Source organism: Oryctolagus cuniculus, chromosome 3 (assembly GCF_051225735.1).
Source record: "Oryctolagus cuniculus isolate XC-2025 breed Fujian yellow rabbit chromosome 3, ASM5122573v1, whole genome shotgun sequence".
NCBI lineage: Eukaryota > Metazoa > Chordata > Mammalia > Lagomorpha > Leporidae > Oryctolagus > Oryctolagus cuniculus.
In genome coordinates, this window is record NC_142869.1 from 151,127,076 (window position 1) to 151,146,170 (window position 19,095).

The 19,095-nt window shown below is 35.4% G+C and overlaps 1 protein-coding gene across 7 annotated transcripts in view; it reads right to left on the reverse strand.

The window, feature by feature from the left end:
• Positions 1 to 5,382: 5,382 nt before the first annotated feature.
• Positions 5,383 to 19,095, reverse strand: part of TFEC (transcription factor EC) — a 151,252-nt gene continuing 137,539 nt past the window's right edge. For 5 of the 7 annotated variants that reach the window (XM_089329468.1, XM_089329467.1, XM_017342725.4 and 2 more), the window contains 2 exons: positions 12,278 to 12,425; positions 10,471 to 11,382 (listed from right to left, as the gene is read on the reverse strand). In XM_089329468.1, the coding sequence (XP_089185594.1) occupies positions 11,002 to 11,382; positions 12,278 to 12,425 (529 nt within the window). In that variant the 3' untranslated portion in view covers positions 10,471 to 11,001. Of the gene's footprint in view, positions 11,383 to 12,277; positions 12,426 to 19,095 lie in introns of all 7 variants that reach the window. The other 2 variants (XM_051848898.3, XM_017342727.4) reach the window with 2 other exon arrangements.

Genomic DNA, 19,095 nt, shown 5'->3' on the forward strand with positions numbered 1-19,095 from the left:
TATTGAGCTCCGACGCTGGCCATTAGGTTTTTATATAGTCTTTCATGGTTTACTTCTGCATATACAGCAAGTATGAATGCATATGCCTATTTTTCTTTATTCACCAAAGTGATGTGCAATTTCTCCCAATTAAAAAACTGTTCATTGGGAGTTTTCTGCATTGTTTTCTTCATTCTTCATTGCAGAGACATAGTCTTCCATTTTATGGATGTTCCATAAGTGTCTTATTGATGTACATTTGGTGTAATTCCAATATCATTAAAAACAGCATCCTCTCTATTGTTCGCAACACTTCCATGTTTAATCATAATATATATCTTTGCTTATTTCTGTCTTTTGGACTGCCTGTTTATTCATGTCCCATACCACAGAGTTTTACATAGTGAGAATTTAAGGTATATTTTAATATTAGTTAGTTTTATCCTCCCTTATTGCTCTACTTCAGATGTTTCCTTTTCTTCCTTATTTGTGTACTATTCCTTCCAAAGTTAATATTTAATATTAACTTGTCTGTTTTTAAAAATCTATGAATACTTTTCTTGGCATCCACAGCATTTATAAAATAATACAGGAAGATGATACTTTATTGCATTCAATCTTTCCATCCAAGGATGTAGTACACCTTTGTACTTAAACAGTTTCCTTACACACGAGGATTCTTAAATGATCTATGTAGACTATTCATGAAAAGAGAAAGGGTGTTGGTTACGATTGGGTAGTGTTAAGGCTTTATCACCCCAAATCAATCTAAATCTTCTAAAACCTCAAACAGTTATTCCCCAGTGTATTAAAAACATTAATGTGCCTTTTGAATGAGTAAGAATCCAGTTGTCTGTGCTTAAAAGATTACCTCCTACCCCTTTCTTCTCACCTCCCTTCTGCACCAGGCAGCTCCCATTTTGCACTTAGGTTTCACATGCCTTGGTTGAGACTGCGTCAATTGTCTTGCTGTGTGCTTCCATAATACCTGTAATTCTGCCAGCATAGCACTAAGTGCTCCTTCTTGAAAGATTTCAATGACTTTCATCTTTCTTGTTCTCAACAATAGCCATTGTTCTTTGGGGGAGGCTTATTAAAGAAACAAAGAATTAATTGAATAAATGTGTGATTCTAGAATAAAAGTTTTCTCTATATCCAAAACTCTCATATTATTTTCATTTCTGATATTTCACATAAGCAAAAAAAAGATTCAAATAAGTATCCTAGTGAATAGAAAGAATTGCAAAGAAAGATTAAAAGACAAACATTTCAATGAACAGTCAACAGCCTTGAGTGAGCACCATTTCATCACTTGTAGAATTCAACACATGCGTACTTTCCTTACCTACAACCATCTATCACTTAATTATTTATTAAAAAAGTAGCTAAACACTTTGTATAGTTATGTAGAATATAGAGAAAGCTGAGTCATTTATAAATGTGTGTGTATGTATGTGTGTGTTTATATAAATATTTCATTCCATGCTCATCCATGTAGAGAGAAAAAGCAATCTATACATCAGACAGTAATATGATGATAAACAGCTGGCTGGTGCAACCTTAAAGAACTAAGGTGCTAGAATTGTTGACTAAGATTGTGAAGGAAAACCTTAAAGTAGGAATCTTGATTTGCCTTTTGAGATTAAAGAACAGAAGGCCAGACTAGTAGTAAAAGAGCAAGAACTAACTTTACTGATTTGGGAAACTTGGTCAAAAAGGTAATCTATTTACATCTCAAATATACTTTTTTATATTTACCAATGAATAAGTAGAAATTTAGTGTCAGAGTCCAGAGTGCTAACCATTACACTAATAGAATTAAAAAGGAGAGAACAATCCAATATGGGAAGTGGAATACACAGCAGACTCATAGAATGGCAGATGTCCTAAACAGCACTCTGGCCTCAGAATCAGCACTTAAGGCATTTAGATCTGGCTAAAAAGCCCATGAGAGTATTTCAGGCATGGAAAGCCAAGACACTCTGTCAAAAAAAAAAAAAATGACCTAAATGAAAGATCTCTGTGAGTGAGATCCCAGCAGAAAAACAGGCCATCAAAGAAGGAGGTACATTTCTCTGAAGGGAGGAGAGAGCTTCCACTTTGACGATGGCCTTGTCTAAATAAGATTGGAGCTGGCAAACTCAAGAGGCTTCCATAGCCTTGGCAGCTCATGACAAGAACCTTGGGTGATTACTGACGTCATAAATAAGAGTGTCAACTGTTAAATCAACAGGAGACACTATGCATTTACTCCCCATGTAAAATCTCTGTCCTTAATGTGTTGTACTATATGAATTAATGGTATAACAGTACTTTATACTTTGTGTGTCTGTGTGGGTGCAAACTGTTGAAATCTTTACTTAGGATATACTAAATTGATCTTCTGTATATAAAGCTAATTGAAAATGAATCTTGATGAAGAATGGGATGGGAGAGGGAGTGGGAGATGGGATGGTTGAGGGTGGGAGGGTGGTTATGGAAGAAAAAGCAACTATAATCCAAAAGTTGTACTTTTGAAATTTATATTTATTAAATAAAAGTTTAAAAAGAAATTTAGTGTCAGAATGAATGTCTCAAGTGTTGTATTCTCCCTGTTCTTAGGACCATCAGAATGGGTTTGTATGACTACATGCAATTTCTAACACTCTTACAATGATTGCAAAGTCTTGAAGGTCTTAGACACCTACTTGGTGTGTATAATTGCATGAAATAAGTACTTTTGAAGAGATAATCATGATTCAAATGCATTTTCTCTACACATACATACCACATCACATTGCACTTGTGTAAGCAAATAAATTATAATCTTGACTATTGTATTGTTTGCAACCATTTAATTCTTTCTGAACTTGGCTCATTGTATTATAATGCTTGAGTGATTCACATGCTATGTTTCCAACCCACTTTTCCTGGTTTGTGAAACTTTTTAACGAAATGTTAGCATTTTCAGGCTCCAGATGTTTTGACATAAGGAGAAATAATATGTAAATTTTAATCCATGCTAGGAACAATAGCCTTGAGGCACCTTTTTCTTATTACCTGAATCATGTGCTTAACCACAATGTGATCTACCTATCAAAATCATCACCACCTAGAATTTTGCATTCTTGTCATAGTTGTCAATTAATGAATCTGATAATTATTTAACATGATGGATTTCCATTAATTAGCCAGTAAATTTTAGTGTATGCTACTATACACCATCACATAGCTATAGCTCTGCAGGTAATAATAATAATAATAATAACAACAATAATAGCAACAACTTTTAAATGAGCTTTAATCTTCTTTTTATTGGTAAAATCACTATTTATATTAAACTTTAGTGTTTTATAGTTGCAAAATCACTGTTTGGAGCTGGCCTTGTGGTATACCAGGTAAAGCAGCTACCAGTGACATCAGCATTCCATATGGGCATCAGTTCAAGTCTTTGCTGCTCCACTTCTGATCCAGCTCCCTGCTAATGCCTCCTAGGAAAGCAGGAGAGGATGGACTGTGTCCCTGGGCCTCTGTACCCACGTGGGAGAACCAGAAGACGACCCTGGCTCCTGGCTTCAAATCAGCCCAGATCTGGCCATTGCAGCCATTTAGGGAGTGAACCAGTGGATGGAAGATCTCTCGATGTTTTTCCCTCTCTCTCTGTAACTCTGCATTTTGAATAAATAATAAATCTTTATTTAAAAAAATCACTTGTTTTAATGAAAAAATTAAAATCTATTATGGATTTCTTTATCTTTTCCATGCTTTTCACATAACTTGGAGTAAGGGATGTGTGGTTGTGGATATAGGTTTCCAAAAGAAGAGATTTGAGGATGGTTTCAATCAGAATAATATGTTCTGTGCATTGCCTTTTCTCATATGCAGAGATCAGAAAACTTTTTATGAACTCCTGCATGGGAATAGGTGTACAACACAGCACACTTGCAATAAACATGCAATAAATAATCAAGTGGGGCTGGCAATGTGGCGTGTCAGGCACTGGTTTGAGTCCTGGCTGCTCCACTTTGATCCAACTCTCTGCTATGGCCTGGGAAAGCAGTAGAAGATGGCCCAAGTCTTTGAGCCCCTGCATCTGCATGGGAGACCCAGAAAAATCTCCTGGCTTCTGGCTTCAGATCTGCACAGCTCTGGCAGTGTGGTCATCTGGGGAGTGGACCAGTGCATGGAAGACCCCTCTCTCTCTCTGCCTCTGCCTCTCAGTAACTTTCTGCCTTTCAAATAAGTAAATATATCTTTTCAAAAAATAATACATGTATATATGAACCATGTAGTTCTTTTAAAAAATCAAGTATAAAATCCATTTAGCCATTCATCTTTTTAGTCAATATCATGCTAAAAAATCATCCTTATTTTTATCTGTATCACACTGGTTATTTTGTCCACATGGAAAGTATCATATTCATTAGTACTTTTTGCACTGATATTTCTTTTTTTTTAAGATTTTATTTATTTATTTGACAGGTAGAGTTACAGACAATGAGAGGGAGAGAAAGAGAGAAAGGGCTTCCTTCCGTTGGTTCACTCCCCAAATGGCCGCCACGGCTGGTTCTGCACTGATCCGAAGCCAGGAGCCAGGTGCTTCTTCCTGGTCTCCCATGCAGGTGCAGGGACCTAAGCACTTGGGCCATCCTCCACTTCCCTCCCGGGCTACAGCAGAGAACTGGACTGGAAGAGGAGCAACCGGACTAGAACCGGTGCCTATATGGGATTCCGGCGCTGCAGGCAGAGGATTAACCTGCTGAGCCACAGCAACTGCCCCAGCATTGATATTTCTTTAAGATGAAATATTCGTGTGATCTTATTCTTGTAAAAAACATGAAACCTATATTTGAACATAGAACACTACCCTTCACTGCAAACTCAGGATGGTTTCTTTTTGCCTTTTTGAAGCCACTATAATAAAACCCATAAACATGGTATCAAATATTAGAAAGTCTTAACACAAGTGAAATGCTTATTAATTTCATCATCAAGGGATAGCTTTAGTCAATATCAGTTAGCAGCTTTAAACCATTTTACATATTAAATACAGTATTCTATTTATCCTAGATCATCTAGGGACCATCCAGTTATTAAAAGGTTTAGCTGAGTTTTTTTTTCTTTAAGAGATTTTATTGGTGCTTGTTAGAAACTTTGTAACATTCTGAAAATATTTTCCAAGAAACAAAACCATAATGCTGTGGAGAAGCAAATGGCAGGGGACCATATAAGAAATGAGACAATTAGTTGCAATAACAAGGAAATACTGGACCCTTGTTTTCAGTATGGACTATCTAGTGAGTAGTGATCAGTTATGAAGTCTTGCAACTGTTAAGTACTCTTTCAGATGATCAGTTCACCTTCTACATTTTGCAATGCAATATATAGACAAAGGAAGAACAAAAGGCATAGTAAAACACTTAATAATTATAATCTTTCATTTAATATATGCAAAGAAAATATTGGCACATTTTAAAAGATCTGTACAAAGATTCATGTGTATTTTCTACTTTTTACTTGTTGAACACTATATTTAGTGGAGTACTAAGCCTGTTATTATAAAGTAAATTGGAATTTTCAGGGTCTCTTTACAGAAATACAGTGTTTATTATAGCAAAGTCAAGTTTTGTAGATACAGTGTAAATGTTTCCATTGTATGGCAATGTTGTACATACTTTAAGATAAATAAAGCATTCTTAATGCAAAATAAAATAAAATAAATTGAAAATATGTTATTGCAAAAATTAAAAGAAAAAAGGAAAAAAGGAGGAGTGAGGAAGTATCCTTTAGTCTTTAGTTCTTTGAATTTATCTTTGAAATACAGGAAACTGTTCTCTTAATGGTAATATAAAAATTTAAAAAATAAAGTACACCAATGAATGTTTTTCATTTTCTAAGAAAATAAAGATACATTACCTTTTATTAAAAATGAAAAATAGCAATAATTACAAATTCTACAGTCTTATTACGGTAATAATGTTTTTTTAATCTAACAAGTGTTAGATTAAAATTACTGGAATGTTACTTCAGCTACTTATATATATATAATGCTATTAAAGTCAAAGGTTTTTAACTGCAATGTTATTCTTAAGATTAAATAGCTAGGCCAGTGCCGCGGCTCAATAGGCTAATCCTCCACCTTGCGGTGCCGGCACACGGGGTTCTAGTCCCAGTCAGGGCACCAGATTCTGTCCCGGTTGCCTCTCTTCCAGGACAGCTCTCTGCTGTGGCCCGGGAGTGCAGTGGAGGATGGCCCAAGTGCTTGGGCCCTGCACTCCATAGGAGACCAGGAGAAGCACCTGGCTCCTGCCATTGGATTAGCGTGGTGCACTGGCCGCAGCACGCCAGCTGTGGCGGCCATTGGAGGGTGAACCAACGGCAAAAGGAAGACCTTTCTCTCTGTCTCTCTCTCTCACTATCCACTCTGCCTGTCAAAAAAAAAAAAAAAAGATTAAATAGCTGAATTAATTTTTGCTTTGTATGCCATAAGCAACTGCTGTACTGATAGATAACATCCTTCAGTTTAGTTTGCTTTTAAACTTCACTAGTTACACCTTAAATGATGTAACAATGATTGTATGTAATTCTTTCACTAACATGTCTCCCTTTTCTTTTGTCTATTTTATTTACTACATGTAACAACCAGCTTTAATTAATACGCAAACAAAACATTTCTGAGGAGAAAATCAGCTAGAAAAGGCAGAATCTTTGAAATTGAAAGGTACATAGTGCTGTGGGAAAATTAACGTTGCAAACAGAGAAGTCAATAATTTTATTTTTAAGCCTATTGGGTCATGTAGATACTAATTTTACAGAAGATCATTTGATTATGTAGAAACACATATAAAAATACCCTTACAAGAAGGTAATAAGTTCCCTTTTACATATAAAGCAGTAGACAGCAGCACTTCATCATCAAATTGATTGAATCATGAGGGAGATTTTTTTTTCAAGGATCAAAATAAGCAGCCTGAGAATCTCAAAAATCAAATTGTCTATGAAACCCACAGAGAAACTTTCCACACATTTTTAAGAAAGCCTCTTTTTTCTCAATTTTTGAATTGTTTAACTGTTTTCAAATTTAAAATAATACAAATAGTAAAATACTAGTGTGTCAATGAATAACTGATTACAGGGGGGTTCTATTGCACATTAGATCAGCAACACTCCATATGTATTTAGCACTTATTGAGTAAATGTCTTGAAATCTCTGTATATGCAACATACATTAACTCAAAATAGCTTTTACTTATCAACATCTGGGACACTGGAGGAGTAAATGGTGTAATTCCAGGTAGCACATTCAGACTATGCCATATGAATACTGAAGCAAGATTCAATCCTTCATGTATTTTCCAGTAACCCAGGATGTTGATCTAATGCTGATGACACAGCAGAATGATTCCAGCTAATAAACTGATTCCAGATTTTGTCCATATCTTAGATATCAAAGCTGGTAAATATCAGCCAAGAGACGTTTTGAAGACCTCCAGAATACTTGGTTCCACCATAAATTTATTTAAATATTTATATTCCACATTATCAGAACAGAACATGATACCCTGAAGTATTAAAAAATTCCAATATGACTCAGACCAACAAAACAAAATAAAAATATGTATTTTTTTAAGTTGTGAGGTCTAACTCCTCCCCTAACACTATTGAAAATGAGCACACAAAATCAAGAAATTGTTTCTACTTTTTTTAAATGAAAGAGTTATTAAATATTGTATTTACAGTCATATGAGCATCAGAAAATAAGCTGAAGTTTCAATAAGGAGAAGGAAGAAGTGGGTGGTGAAAATTTGAAAGTGTATTACTTTATAAGTTAACAAATTTCTTAGTGAATAATGTAACACTGGTATACTTTTATCTCATAGCTATTAGAATTTGGACAGTGATACTCCGACAAGTAGGTTTCCCTCCATATCATTATAGATGACATTAGCTGCATACTTATCTCTTGATAGAAACATAGCTACATAGCTGTATAAAGTAACAGATCTGACACAGGAATTTTTCATATTGGATCCCACAAGACATTTTGGATGTCCCTAAAACTCTTGATACATGCAAATTATTTTCCTTAGATAGAGTTCCAACTTTTTTCTAGAAAGGTCTATACATTTCATTAAAGTTTCAAGGGAACCATGCCTTATAAAGTTAAGAACCACTGTCTGATTTTCAATATATTTTAATTTATTAGGACACAGTCCTAGTTTTTATTCTACTTTTTCATATCCATTACACATTTTACAATTTCCTGCCATCTCATGATCTGAATGCAACAGCAAGTATTAGTCCTCACTCATCACATCTTGTGTGTCCAGGATCTACCATCACCTACCAAGTCTTTACGTCAACTATGAGGAATAGGTTTCAGGTCCAAGTAGTAACATTAACAAAATGGAAAATGATGACAGAGCAGTGATGTCATTAGTACAAGTTTTCTCAAAATAGGAGGAATGAGAATAGTAAATAAAAGGAGAATGGAAATTGGCTGGCAATGTGGTTCAGCGTTTTGTCTGAAATGTTGGCATCTCATATGAGAGCCGGTTCAAGTCCTGGCTGCTCCACTTCAGATCCAGCTCCCTGTTAATGTGCCTGGTAAAAGCAGTAAAGGATGGCCCAAGTGCTTGGGCCCCTACCACTGATGTAGGAAACCTAGATAAAGCTCCTGTCTTCTGGCTTCGGCCTGGCCCAGCCCTGGCTGTTGCAGCCATTTGGGGAGTGAAGCAGTGGATGGAAGATTCTCTTTCTCTCTCAATTTCTCTGTCTCTCCCTCTCTCTATGTAATTCTGCATTTCAAATAAGTAACATAAATCTTTACACTGGCCACAGCACGCTGGCTGCAGTGGCCATTGTGGGGTGAACCAACGGAAAAGGGAAGACCTTTCTCTCTCTCTCTCTCACTGTCCACTCTGCCTGTCAAAAAAAAAAAAAAAAAAAAAAAAAAAAAGGAAGTAAAAGAAAGAAATCAGCCTCTTCCCTGAATGGTGTTTTTTCTGTTACCCTAAAACATAATCTTTCTTAAATAAGATCCTTTCCAATATTAAATGAAATTGTCAACTCAGATAATAAAGTGAAATTTTATATAAAGTTAAAGGTATATAACCTCTTGAAAATTTTTGACAAAGTATATTGAGCTGTTCTCTTTCACATGGAGTATGTTATATGAACTCATCTATATGGCTTTAATAATCATTATTAGAAATTAGTAATTATTTTTCCATGTCAAACAATGAAAATTATTTTTGATTTTCCAAAATCTGAGCTAATTGTGTAAGCAAAACCTGGAATAATCATTACAGCATCAGTATTTAATGTTTCCCTATATTAGATTTTATGATGTATTTTCCATGTAAGAAATACCTGAAAGATCTTTCAAAGATTTATTCTTAAGTTTAATGTCCATGCAAGATTACTTATCTAAGTTAGTGATATGTATTCTAATCTCTAGCCTTCTCCCTCCCAGTAAAAATTTTCTTTATACTCAGTCATTTCACTCTACTTTTTAAAGACCCTCCCACCCCGATCTGTTGCCACTATTATTTTCTAGAACTTCCCAACAGTCATATTCCAGGCTGCTCAGCTATTTCTAATGAGTGTTCAATCAGAATACCCTCAACTTATTCTTGTATCATTTAGTTGACATTCCCTTATATGGACACACTTTCACCCAACTTATGCCCTTAAAAGAGAGGTGAAGTTCTATTATTCCCACAGATCTTGTCACTAATTTTCTTTGTTGGATCTGTGTTTGCAGACTTTAATTCTACATTTCTTCTCTCCATTTTTGATGCTTATTCTGTAATCTTATTGGCTTTGTGAGGAGTAAGACTGTATCTTTCTCATCTGTTCTACATTTTCACAGGAATGACTACAATTCTGTGTATCCTCCTTAAATTCTTGTTGTCTGGATGAAACTCATGGAGATTCTGCAGGGAGCAACATGCTTTCAGTAACTCAATTACCAAAACTAAAACAAGATCTAGAGATAAAACTGGGTGAGGCATCATAATATAAATATTTACAATAAAAGCTGACAATGCAACCAAACATTACAGGAAATTCTAGGTACCTATGGGAATACAACTTCATTGAGAACTGAAAAAGAAATAGCTTTGTTTTACTAATCATTTTGGCAGTTGACATTCCAATTATCAATATTTTGTCAATTTGGAGCAAAACTGTATCAACAGCTAATTAACTTATGTCCAGAATTGAACATGATGATAAGTTATAAACATCTGACATATTGTCCCCGTAGAGGGAACTTTTATATTTTGTTTACTGAAATTGATTATCCAACATCTCTTTGGTGCTATTTGAATAATCAGAAGAATAAAAACGGAAGAAAGAACACATGCTACCTACATCGTATACGTGTGTGTGTATCTTTCTGTGAAGGGATAAATTCTAGTCCATATTCTTGAGGAAAATATTCAAAATGTTCCCCTTTCTCCACAGAGCATGGAGACTGTAATTGAACTGAATAAGGAAATTAGGATCTGGCTTTAGTAACTGATGTTTTTAATCATTTTCTGTATTTTATTGTGGACATTTTTCATGTTTATTTTAGACTAACTTTTCACTTACAAATCACAGATAATCTGTTTTATAAGTATTTTCCCCAAAAGGCTTGAACTTTAGATTATATGTACATTGAACAATAGAAAGAAGCTGTGACCGCTATAATTGTTGATCTTGATTCATTAAAACTAACATTGTAAGAGTTGAATAGGAAAAGATGGAAGTGAAATATTAAGCAAATGATTGCATTAATATTTTCAGTCTGTTAGTTTCAATAGTGTATCACCAAGTTGCTGCCCGTAAAACACCAGTAGAGAGTGTGCAGTACCTCTTGATAAGCACACCATGACTTTTCCTCCTGTGAATTCTTCTGTTGCCTCTCATCAGTCCAGTTTTCATGAACAACGTATTCCTTTCAGAAAAATGAAGGCAATCCAACAAACACAGAATGAAATTGCATAGCACCAGCATAGGTTTCCTCCCAGTTGATGAATTGGTCCTGTTTATTTCTTATAATTCATCACCATCATCTGAGCTAAAGCTACTTCTTCTACTGCTCTCTTTGGAAATTGCAGGAGAAGTGACAGATAGCAGAGGATCTGCTCCAAATGGAGATAATTTGCCATCCAGTAGCATATCATCTAATCTTTGTTCCTCTTTCAAAGCAGCACTAAATGATAAGTCTGTGAAGTGTGACAAAGGATCCGAGAAGGCCATAGCTTGATCAGAAAGCTCAGGACTTGGCTCTTGAGATAGAGTCAGTTGTTGGCAATAGTCTGCTGAATGCTGCTCAAGATGAGTCTGCTGTTTGATGACCGGAGCACCCAAGTCAACCACACCGAGTGAAGCCAGGGTTGGCAGACCGTGAGCACGCGCCTGGATTTCTAGTTCCTGCAATGTCAAACAACAATTGTTAAATAATGCCTTTGAGAATGGACTAAATTTTAGAGAATAAACCAGAAATGGAACCAAAATATTAAGCATTCAATTGAAGAGTAATACAGATTTTAAATGTTCTTTGTGAATGATGGAATCTACTGCATTTCTAGTGCCTGAAAAAAATCCCTGAAAAAATTACTCAGAGTTTTTTTTTCATTCTCTTCTCATTGTTCTGTAAAGGAATTCAGTAATTCATATGATGACCCCACAGTGACTGACACGACAATACAGTCATTTGGAGATAGTGGAACATCTTCCATTCATTCTCCCTGATTAATTTCTCACCATGATTCAGGTCCATTTCATTGAAATAGAATAAGTATTATACCTAACTTATAAACATGCTCACATAAAAAACTGAGTTACAGAAGCCCATATTTTTGGTGTTTGTGTCACATGAATAGTTGAAGAGAGACAATATAAACTGATATAGTATGACTGTAGACAATGAAATCCATAACAGTGTTATTAATAAAGTTACTAAATAAGAGGCAGGGGAAGGAATTTAGCATTTGATATTACTTAGAGTACCAAATGTTCCATTTAGTATTATTTTTCCCTGGGATAATATCGTTTGTGCTTGTGAAATGAGTTTTATTTCCTGAAATTGTTGATTAGTTCTTATGCATTGTGTGTGTGTATTTTTGTAAAGGCATCTTGATCCTGTATTTCTAATCGAAACCTAATTGAAACTACCTAATTCATGAACTTCTAAAAGGCAATGAAATTATCCTGCAGGAGGAAAAATAATTGTTAACAAAAAAAATGAATGAGACCAATGAATAAAACCGATGACACGTAAGTCATGTGTAAGCTGCATGGTTCATGGCAACGCTATTATGAAAACCTGAATCCGGAGTAGAAGTCGCCGGTTTGCCTGTTCTAACTTCTTCTGTCTGCGCTCTAACTCTCGGGCTCTCTGCTGTTCTTTTTGTAGCCACTTGATGTACTCCACTGATGCTTTCAGAATGGTGCCTTTGTTCCAGCGCATATCACTGCAGAATGGAGAGATAACCTTTTCACAATTGTGCATGTCAGCAGAATTCCTAAGAACTTACAAAATCTTTTACATTAATATGAAATAATGATTTACATGACTATTATTCACTCTTAGATATTATTGCTTCTGAATAGAAATTTTAATAGAATAGTTAAGAAGCCCTTATATAGTAAAATTAATCCCAGAATGAAAATAAGTGTCAAAAGAAAGTAATAAAGTGACTTTTTGTGGGAGAGCTAAATGCAATATCATGATTCTACCATTACAGTTTTTATATTTTTAGTGAAAATTGCTTTTATTATTAACTTCAAGATTAAAATCTATGTGCAGTATTTCTGCATTAATGAACTAGGAAATGTACATTACTGAGGACTTAAGACTAAATTTTTTAAGATCATTTCAAATGTATCAATCTTTTAACCTACTTTCTAATAAGGTTGCTTTTATGTTTCTAAGGAAAAAAAATAAAGTCTTTCCTGGATGGTGATCCTGAATGATTGTGAAACAAATCACCGTTTGACAACATAACTTTAAGCAATAGAGCAAACTTTATAAAACCATCCACCTATTTTTTTTTCCTGCACAGACATTTTTAATACTTTTTTTAAAAGCTGGATATAGGTATTTATTTTTAAATAAGTTCAAGATAAGATACAAGTAAATATTACTGGATAGCCTTTTAGGCTATAGCATAGAAAAATGATTTTAGTGCAACGTTTTCAAGACAGGAGAAATTATAAATATGGAATTCTGGCACAGGTTTCTCGTTTTAATAGCTAAAAACATACATTGAGCAATGGAATATTCTGTTAGAATTAAAATATGTATGAGAATGAGGCCAAATCAGTTGTGAAACATTAATCAGAATTGTTGGAAAACCCTGATGTCTTTTAAATTTAGGATCATGAGATGTTTTCAATACCACATAAAGGAAGCTGGTTTTTGTGTGAAGTATATCGCGTACACTTTTGCCTTATATGATCTATTTGAAATACATTGAACTTTGTGTGTATTTCTTAAGGGTCAAAAATGGGCAAATATGTCTTATGAGCTAGCTAATTTGAATGTATCTCACTGAAAGTTTGCCTTAGGTGATAATGCCATTGGCAGTAATAATTTTCTTTAAAAATCCATTTTTCGGGGCCAGCACTGTGGCACAGCAGGTTAATGCCCTGGCCTGAAGTGCCGGCATCCCATATAGGCGCCAGTTCGAGATCCGGCTGCTCCTCTTCTGATCCAGCTCTCTGCTATGGCCTGGGAAAGCAGCAGAAGATGGCCCTACTCCTTGGGCCCCTACACCCGCATGGGAGACCCCGAAGAAACTCCTGGCTACTGGCTTCAAATCGGCACAGCTCCAGCCATTGTGACCATCTGGGGGTTGAACCATCAAATGGAAGACTTCTCTCTCTCTCTCTGGGCCTCTTCTCTCTCTGTGTAACTCTGACTTTCAAATAAATAAATAAATCTTTAAAATATCCATTTTTCTACCAGTAGATGAAAATGCATGGTAGAGTATAATAATTCTTGCACTGAAATGCACCAAACCACTGTCAGCATCTATCTTAAGCTTGAAAATCCTTTATCAAGGCTAACGGCCTAGTGGTTAAGTTGCTGATTGTGATAACTGTGTCCTATATCACAGTGCCTGGGCTTGAGTCCTGGTTCTGGCTCCCATCTCCAGCTTCCTGCTAACGGAGATCATGGGAGGCAGCAGTGATGACTGGAGGAGTTAGAATCCTGCCACTCACACAGAGAACTTGGGCTGAGTTCCTGTCTCCTGCTGTTGTATTGCAAGCATTTAGAGAGTGAAGCAGCAGATGGCAGCATGCTCGTTGTCTCTGTCTCTCACTCTCTGTCTCTCCTCTTCTCAAATAAAATTTCAAAAAAGGAGAGGATTAAAAGAAAATCTTCTACTAGTTTTCTAGGGCCATAACGCTCTTGGCATCATTTATCTGATGATTTATCTGGTGTTGGAAAGGGTTTGAAAAAACATTAATTTGGTCCTCAAACCAAGGAAGTATTTCTAACAGAAATGCCATTATTTCCTAAACTCCAAGTGGTAGCAAGAGTCTTATGGACTTTTAATTTGGTTTCATTCCTTCTCATGGGAAGAAAAATTTGCAGTATAAGTAAGAAGATAAAAAGGAAAATACCAGATAACTTGGAAGTTTAAAGTACTGCATATGTATATCTAAAATAAACCTTCACAATGTTGATAAAAAATGTACAATGAGTCTTCCTTCAATTTGTACCTGAAATTATTTATGCTACATTTTTTAAGTTCACTGTTTTTGTTATTTTAAAGACAAAAATTGTTAAAATATTTCTTTTTTAAATATTTTATTTATTTATTTGAGTGTCAGAGTTACAGACTAAGAGGGAGAGAAAGAGAGAGAGAAAGGTCTTCCATCAGCTGATTCACTCTCCAGTTGGCCACAATGGACAGAGCTAAGCTGATCCAAAGCCAGGAGCCGGCAACCTAACCTGGGTCTCCCACATGGTTGCAGGGGCCCAAGTGCTTGGGTCATCTTCCATTGCTTTCCCAGGCCATAGCAGAGAGATGCATTGGAAATGGAGCAACTGGGACTAGCACTGGTGCCCATATGGGATGCAGGCACCGCAGGCAGAGGATTAACCTACTGCGCCACAGCACCTGCCCCATTAAAATATTTCAAGATTTCCTTATTTATTAAAGGAATTTGGCCTCTCTCCCAAGATAATTTTAAATACCTAAGCACTAAAAATACTGTATTTTATGGTACCCTATAAACATTCAACATCAATAAAGGCAAGGATAAAAAATGAATGTTGATACTGGCTTTTTATTTTCTGCAAAATAATTTTCTTGTAGAGCTTAAAACATTTGGGGAAATTAAAAGTTGGAATGAATATGGGACCAAAGCAGGTAATACAAATGTGTAAATTGAGAAAAGAGTGCTGCCAGGCAAAACTGGGGATTTGATGCAATCTGGTGTCAGGAGTGAACACCGACTGAAATTCTGCAAAATTTTTCAATAAGAAAAAAGAAAATCAGAAAACACCATGACATGTCTAAATTTTGTAGCTTGGCTCAAAATGTCGTAACTCAAAATGTTGTAATGATTTAGGAAGTTTTGTTAGGTCTCATTTACTACCTCAATTACCATTCTTACTCAAAAGCAGAGGAAGTTCTCACTGAAGAAGGGAATAAAGAAAGATCAATTTAGTAAAGATAAAAATCGGTGTGGATATATAAAAAATTCATGGAATTAAAAGATAAATTTATTTTGGTGCAATTTTTGAAATCTGTGCATGCATTTTTCATAATAAACATCTGCCATGAACTTTTTGAAGACCTCTTAAATGTATAAATTTAAAAAGTGGAAAAGTAAGAGTAATTTAATAGTACCAATAGAATGATTCATGCTGTGATTTTTTTTATTTCTACCAATGTGATTTTTGTAAATTCAGATCACAAAATCACATATGGAGAAGAAGGCTTCCAAACACACTAAAGAGCTGTGACACAAACATAGAAACTCTTCACTTACGATGTTTACTGGTTAGCTCTGTTTATTATTATTATTATTATTATTACGAATCAATGGTCAAAGGAATGCCACTCCTAATTGTTTTCTTCAAGTAATTTTTCAAGCTATCACTCTCACCTACAGCTATTCCCTGTATCATTTTTCCACTAACTCCATTCACCATTTTGGACTACAAAATAATATGAAATTCTGAATGGATTTTTGATACACAAAAATGGAAACTTTATAGAGTCCAATGTCTTCAGGTATTAGCTTTGATTTCCTAAGTCAGTCCCAAATTTCACTTCGAACAGGAGCTGGGGAAGTCCTAGGAGACTGATCATTCCTTACTTCCTGCTATTTATTTGCCAAGATGCATGTGGTGTTGAGGAGACAAGTCCCTGATCTCCTCATCCAATCCAGTGCTTTTGTGAAAATCTGTAGCTTCTGTGCCTTTTCAAATGCATCTGCCCAAAGAAATATGTTTTGTGTTGTGACACAGTGCACTCAGCCCATAAAATGCCAACAAAGATTTCCTCCATGCTTCCACAAGACTCTCATACTGTGGGTGCTAGTCTTCCTTCTTTGTTTTAAAATGTTGCATATGTCCCATTTGATTGATTTCATAATCCATTAATAGTTATGGCACAGGGCCAGCTCTGCAGAGTGGTGGGCTGAAACTGCGCTTATGGTGCCAGCATCCCACATAGGCGCTTGTTCCGGTCCAGGCTGCTCTTCTTCCAATTCAGCTCTCTGCCTGTGGCGTAGGAAAGCAGTGGAAGATGGCCCAAGTTCTCAGGGCCCCTACACTCACGTGAGAGATCTGGAGGAAGCTCCTGGCTCCTGGCTTTGGATTAGACCAGCTCTAGACATTGCGGCCATTTGGGGAGTGAACAAGCAGTTGAAAGACCTTTCTCTGTCTCTGTCTCTGTCTCTGTCTTTGTCTCTCTCTCTCTCTCTCTCTCTCTCTCTCTTTGCAGCTCTACTTCTCAAATAAATAATTAAATAGCTATGGTACATAATTTGAAGAATCCCATATTAGCTAATGTGTGTTTTTGTGTTTTTTAATTTTATATTAAATTTAATAATTTTTAACATTTTGCCATATTCACTTCATATATAGATATTATACATACATAATATTTTTCTTGAAAAAATTGATATTAATATCACAAACTGAGGGAATCATGAAAATGATCAAAACATAGAAAAATAAGGGTAATATTGTCATGTACATGGTATCATTCAGTGAGAACAATATTTATAACTGTATACCAAATGATATGACATGCACACAGTTTTATACTCTATATTAACTTCCACAAATAAGATAAAGCATGATATTTGTCTTTCTGACAAACCTATTCTAAATCATTTGAATATTTGTAGGGACCTACTAAAAATTAGAGATTTGTTCATCTTTTTGTTTGTTTTCAGATCTATGTTTTGTTAATTGCAGCATTGCTATAGCATGGCCATGCCATTTTTGTACTCATTCTCTCATCTTCAACATGGAATATGACTCTTCTCTGTTGTCCTCACACTCTTTCCTTGGTATCCTGCAGCTTTCCAGTTATCTATAGTAATATCTGAAATTTGGCAAATGAATCAAAATAAATCATAGATTAATTAATACTTCAGGATCCAGACTACTTCACAGGTGAAGTCCATGTTAAGCAGCTATACCATGGATATAGTCAAGGGACTCTCACTGCTAAACCCTGAAGAGGGACACTAGAGAAAGAGATGTGACCCCAGCAAGCCAAGGGGTAAACCATGAGATATTAGTGTTGAGATATTTGGAACATGACACTTAAGTCACATGTCTTTTCTGCCTGTGCTGTGCAAACAAATCCACAGATAGATATATGCGATATATGACTAATTACTCTCTGTTTAATTAGATCTCAGCTAAACATTATTTGCCTACATAGAGCATACTAGGAATAAATCAAATAATAATTCTCCTTTCTAAGATTCACAAGGAAAACAGTCACTTAATGCTTACAATGACCGTTTTTCACAATCTCTTTCAGATATGATCCTGCCATAAGTTGATTTTCTATATTCTAGATGAGGAGTAGGGAACCTTCAGCCCATTGCCTGTTTTTGAAATAAAGTTTCATTGGGTGCAATCATGCTTATTCATTTACACATTGTCCACATCTGTTTTCCTACCACAATGGTAGAGCTAAATAACTTATGGAAAAGACAGTAAGGCCAAGAAAGATTGAAATATTGACAATCTGGCCTTTGCAGAAACAGTTTATCACACCCACATCTGAATTAAACCAGAAAGGAGTCTTTAAATTAACCAAAGCTTCTGTAAAAATAGAGGGGGACATCCACAATATAATCTTTATCATTTGCAAAGTATTCTCATGATGCTTATTTGACTTCATTTTTATGAAAGCCTAAGCACATAAGGAGGAGGCTTTCCTCTTCAGCTAGCACAACCAAATACTGAAGGCCTTCAAAGATTCGGAGAGTAACTAATAAGCATAGGCTGGGATTGCACTCCTTTGGTTCTCCACTATGCCTCTTTCTGCTCTTCTAGCCTAGGTACCTTCACTAGTTGGATACTGCATTCCTTTCTACCATAAATATTTTAACTGTCAAGTGAATTAGAAAACTCAGATTAGGGAAAGGGTGTTTTTCAACTCTCATACACATCTTTGTTTCTGAATTATGGATAATTGCCAGGATTTGGAGAGAGCAGCTCTTAGTTTAGTGAAATATTTTCAAATCAGTATTCATGCTACAGATCATGCTTTTATGTTTTTGTACAACAAACATCCAATATTCTAAATTGAATCTTAGATTAATTAACTATTTTTGAGACTTACAACCTCAAACAATGTGTGTGATTCTGTGTGTACATTACACACAAAAAACTGATTAGCATCAATCGACAGGTCTTTACAGTTCCATTTTTTACTTGTGTGTAAAAAACTTGCATAGAATTTTGGGACCTCTGAAATTCTATTTTCAAATACACACAAATATTCAACTGGAAGAATTGCTATAACTATAAATCGAGTGCATCCATCAGTACCATAAAAAGCCTTTGTCACTATCACTAAATCTGACAATGTTATTTCATTCTGAAAGGCCACTGTGAACTTAAGTCAAATAATTCATGTTTTTCCTATAGCT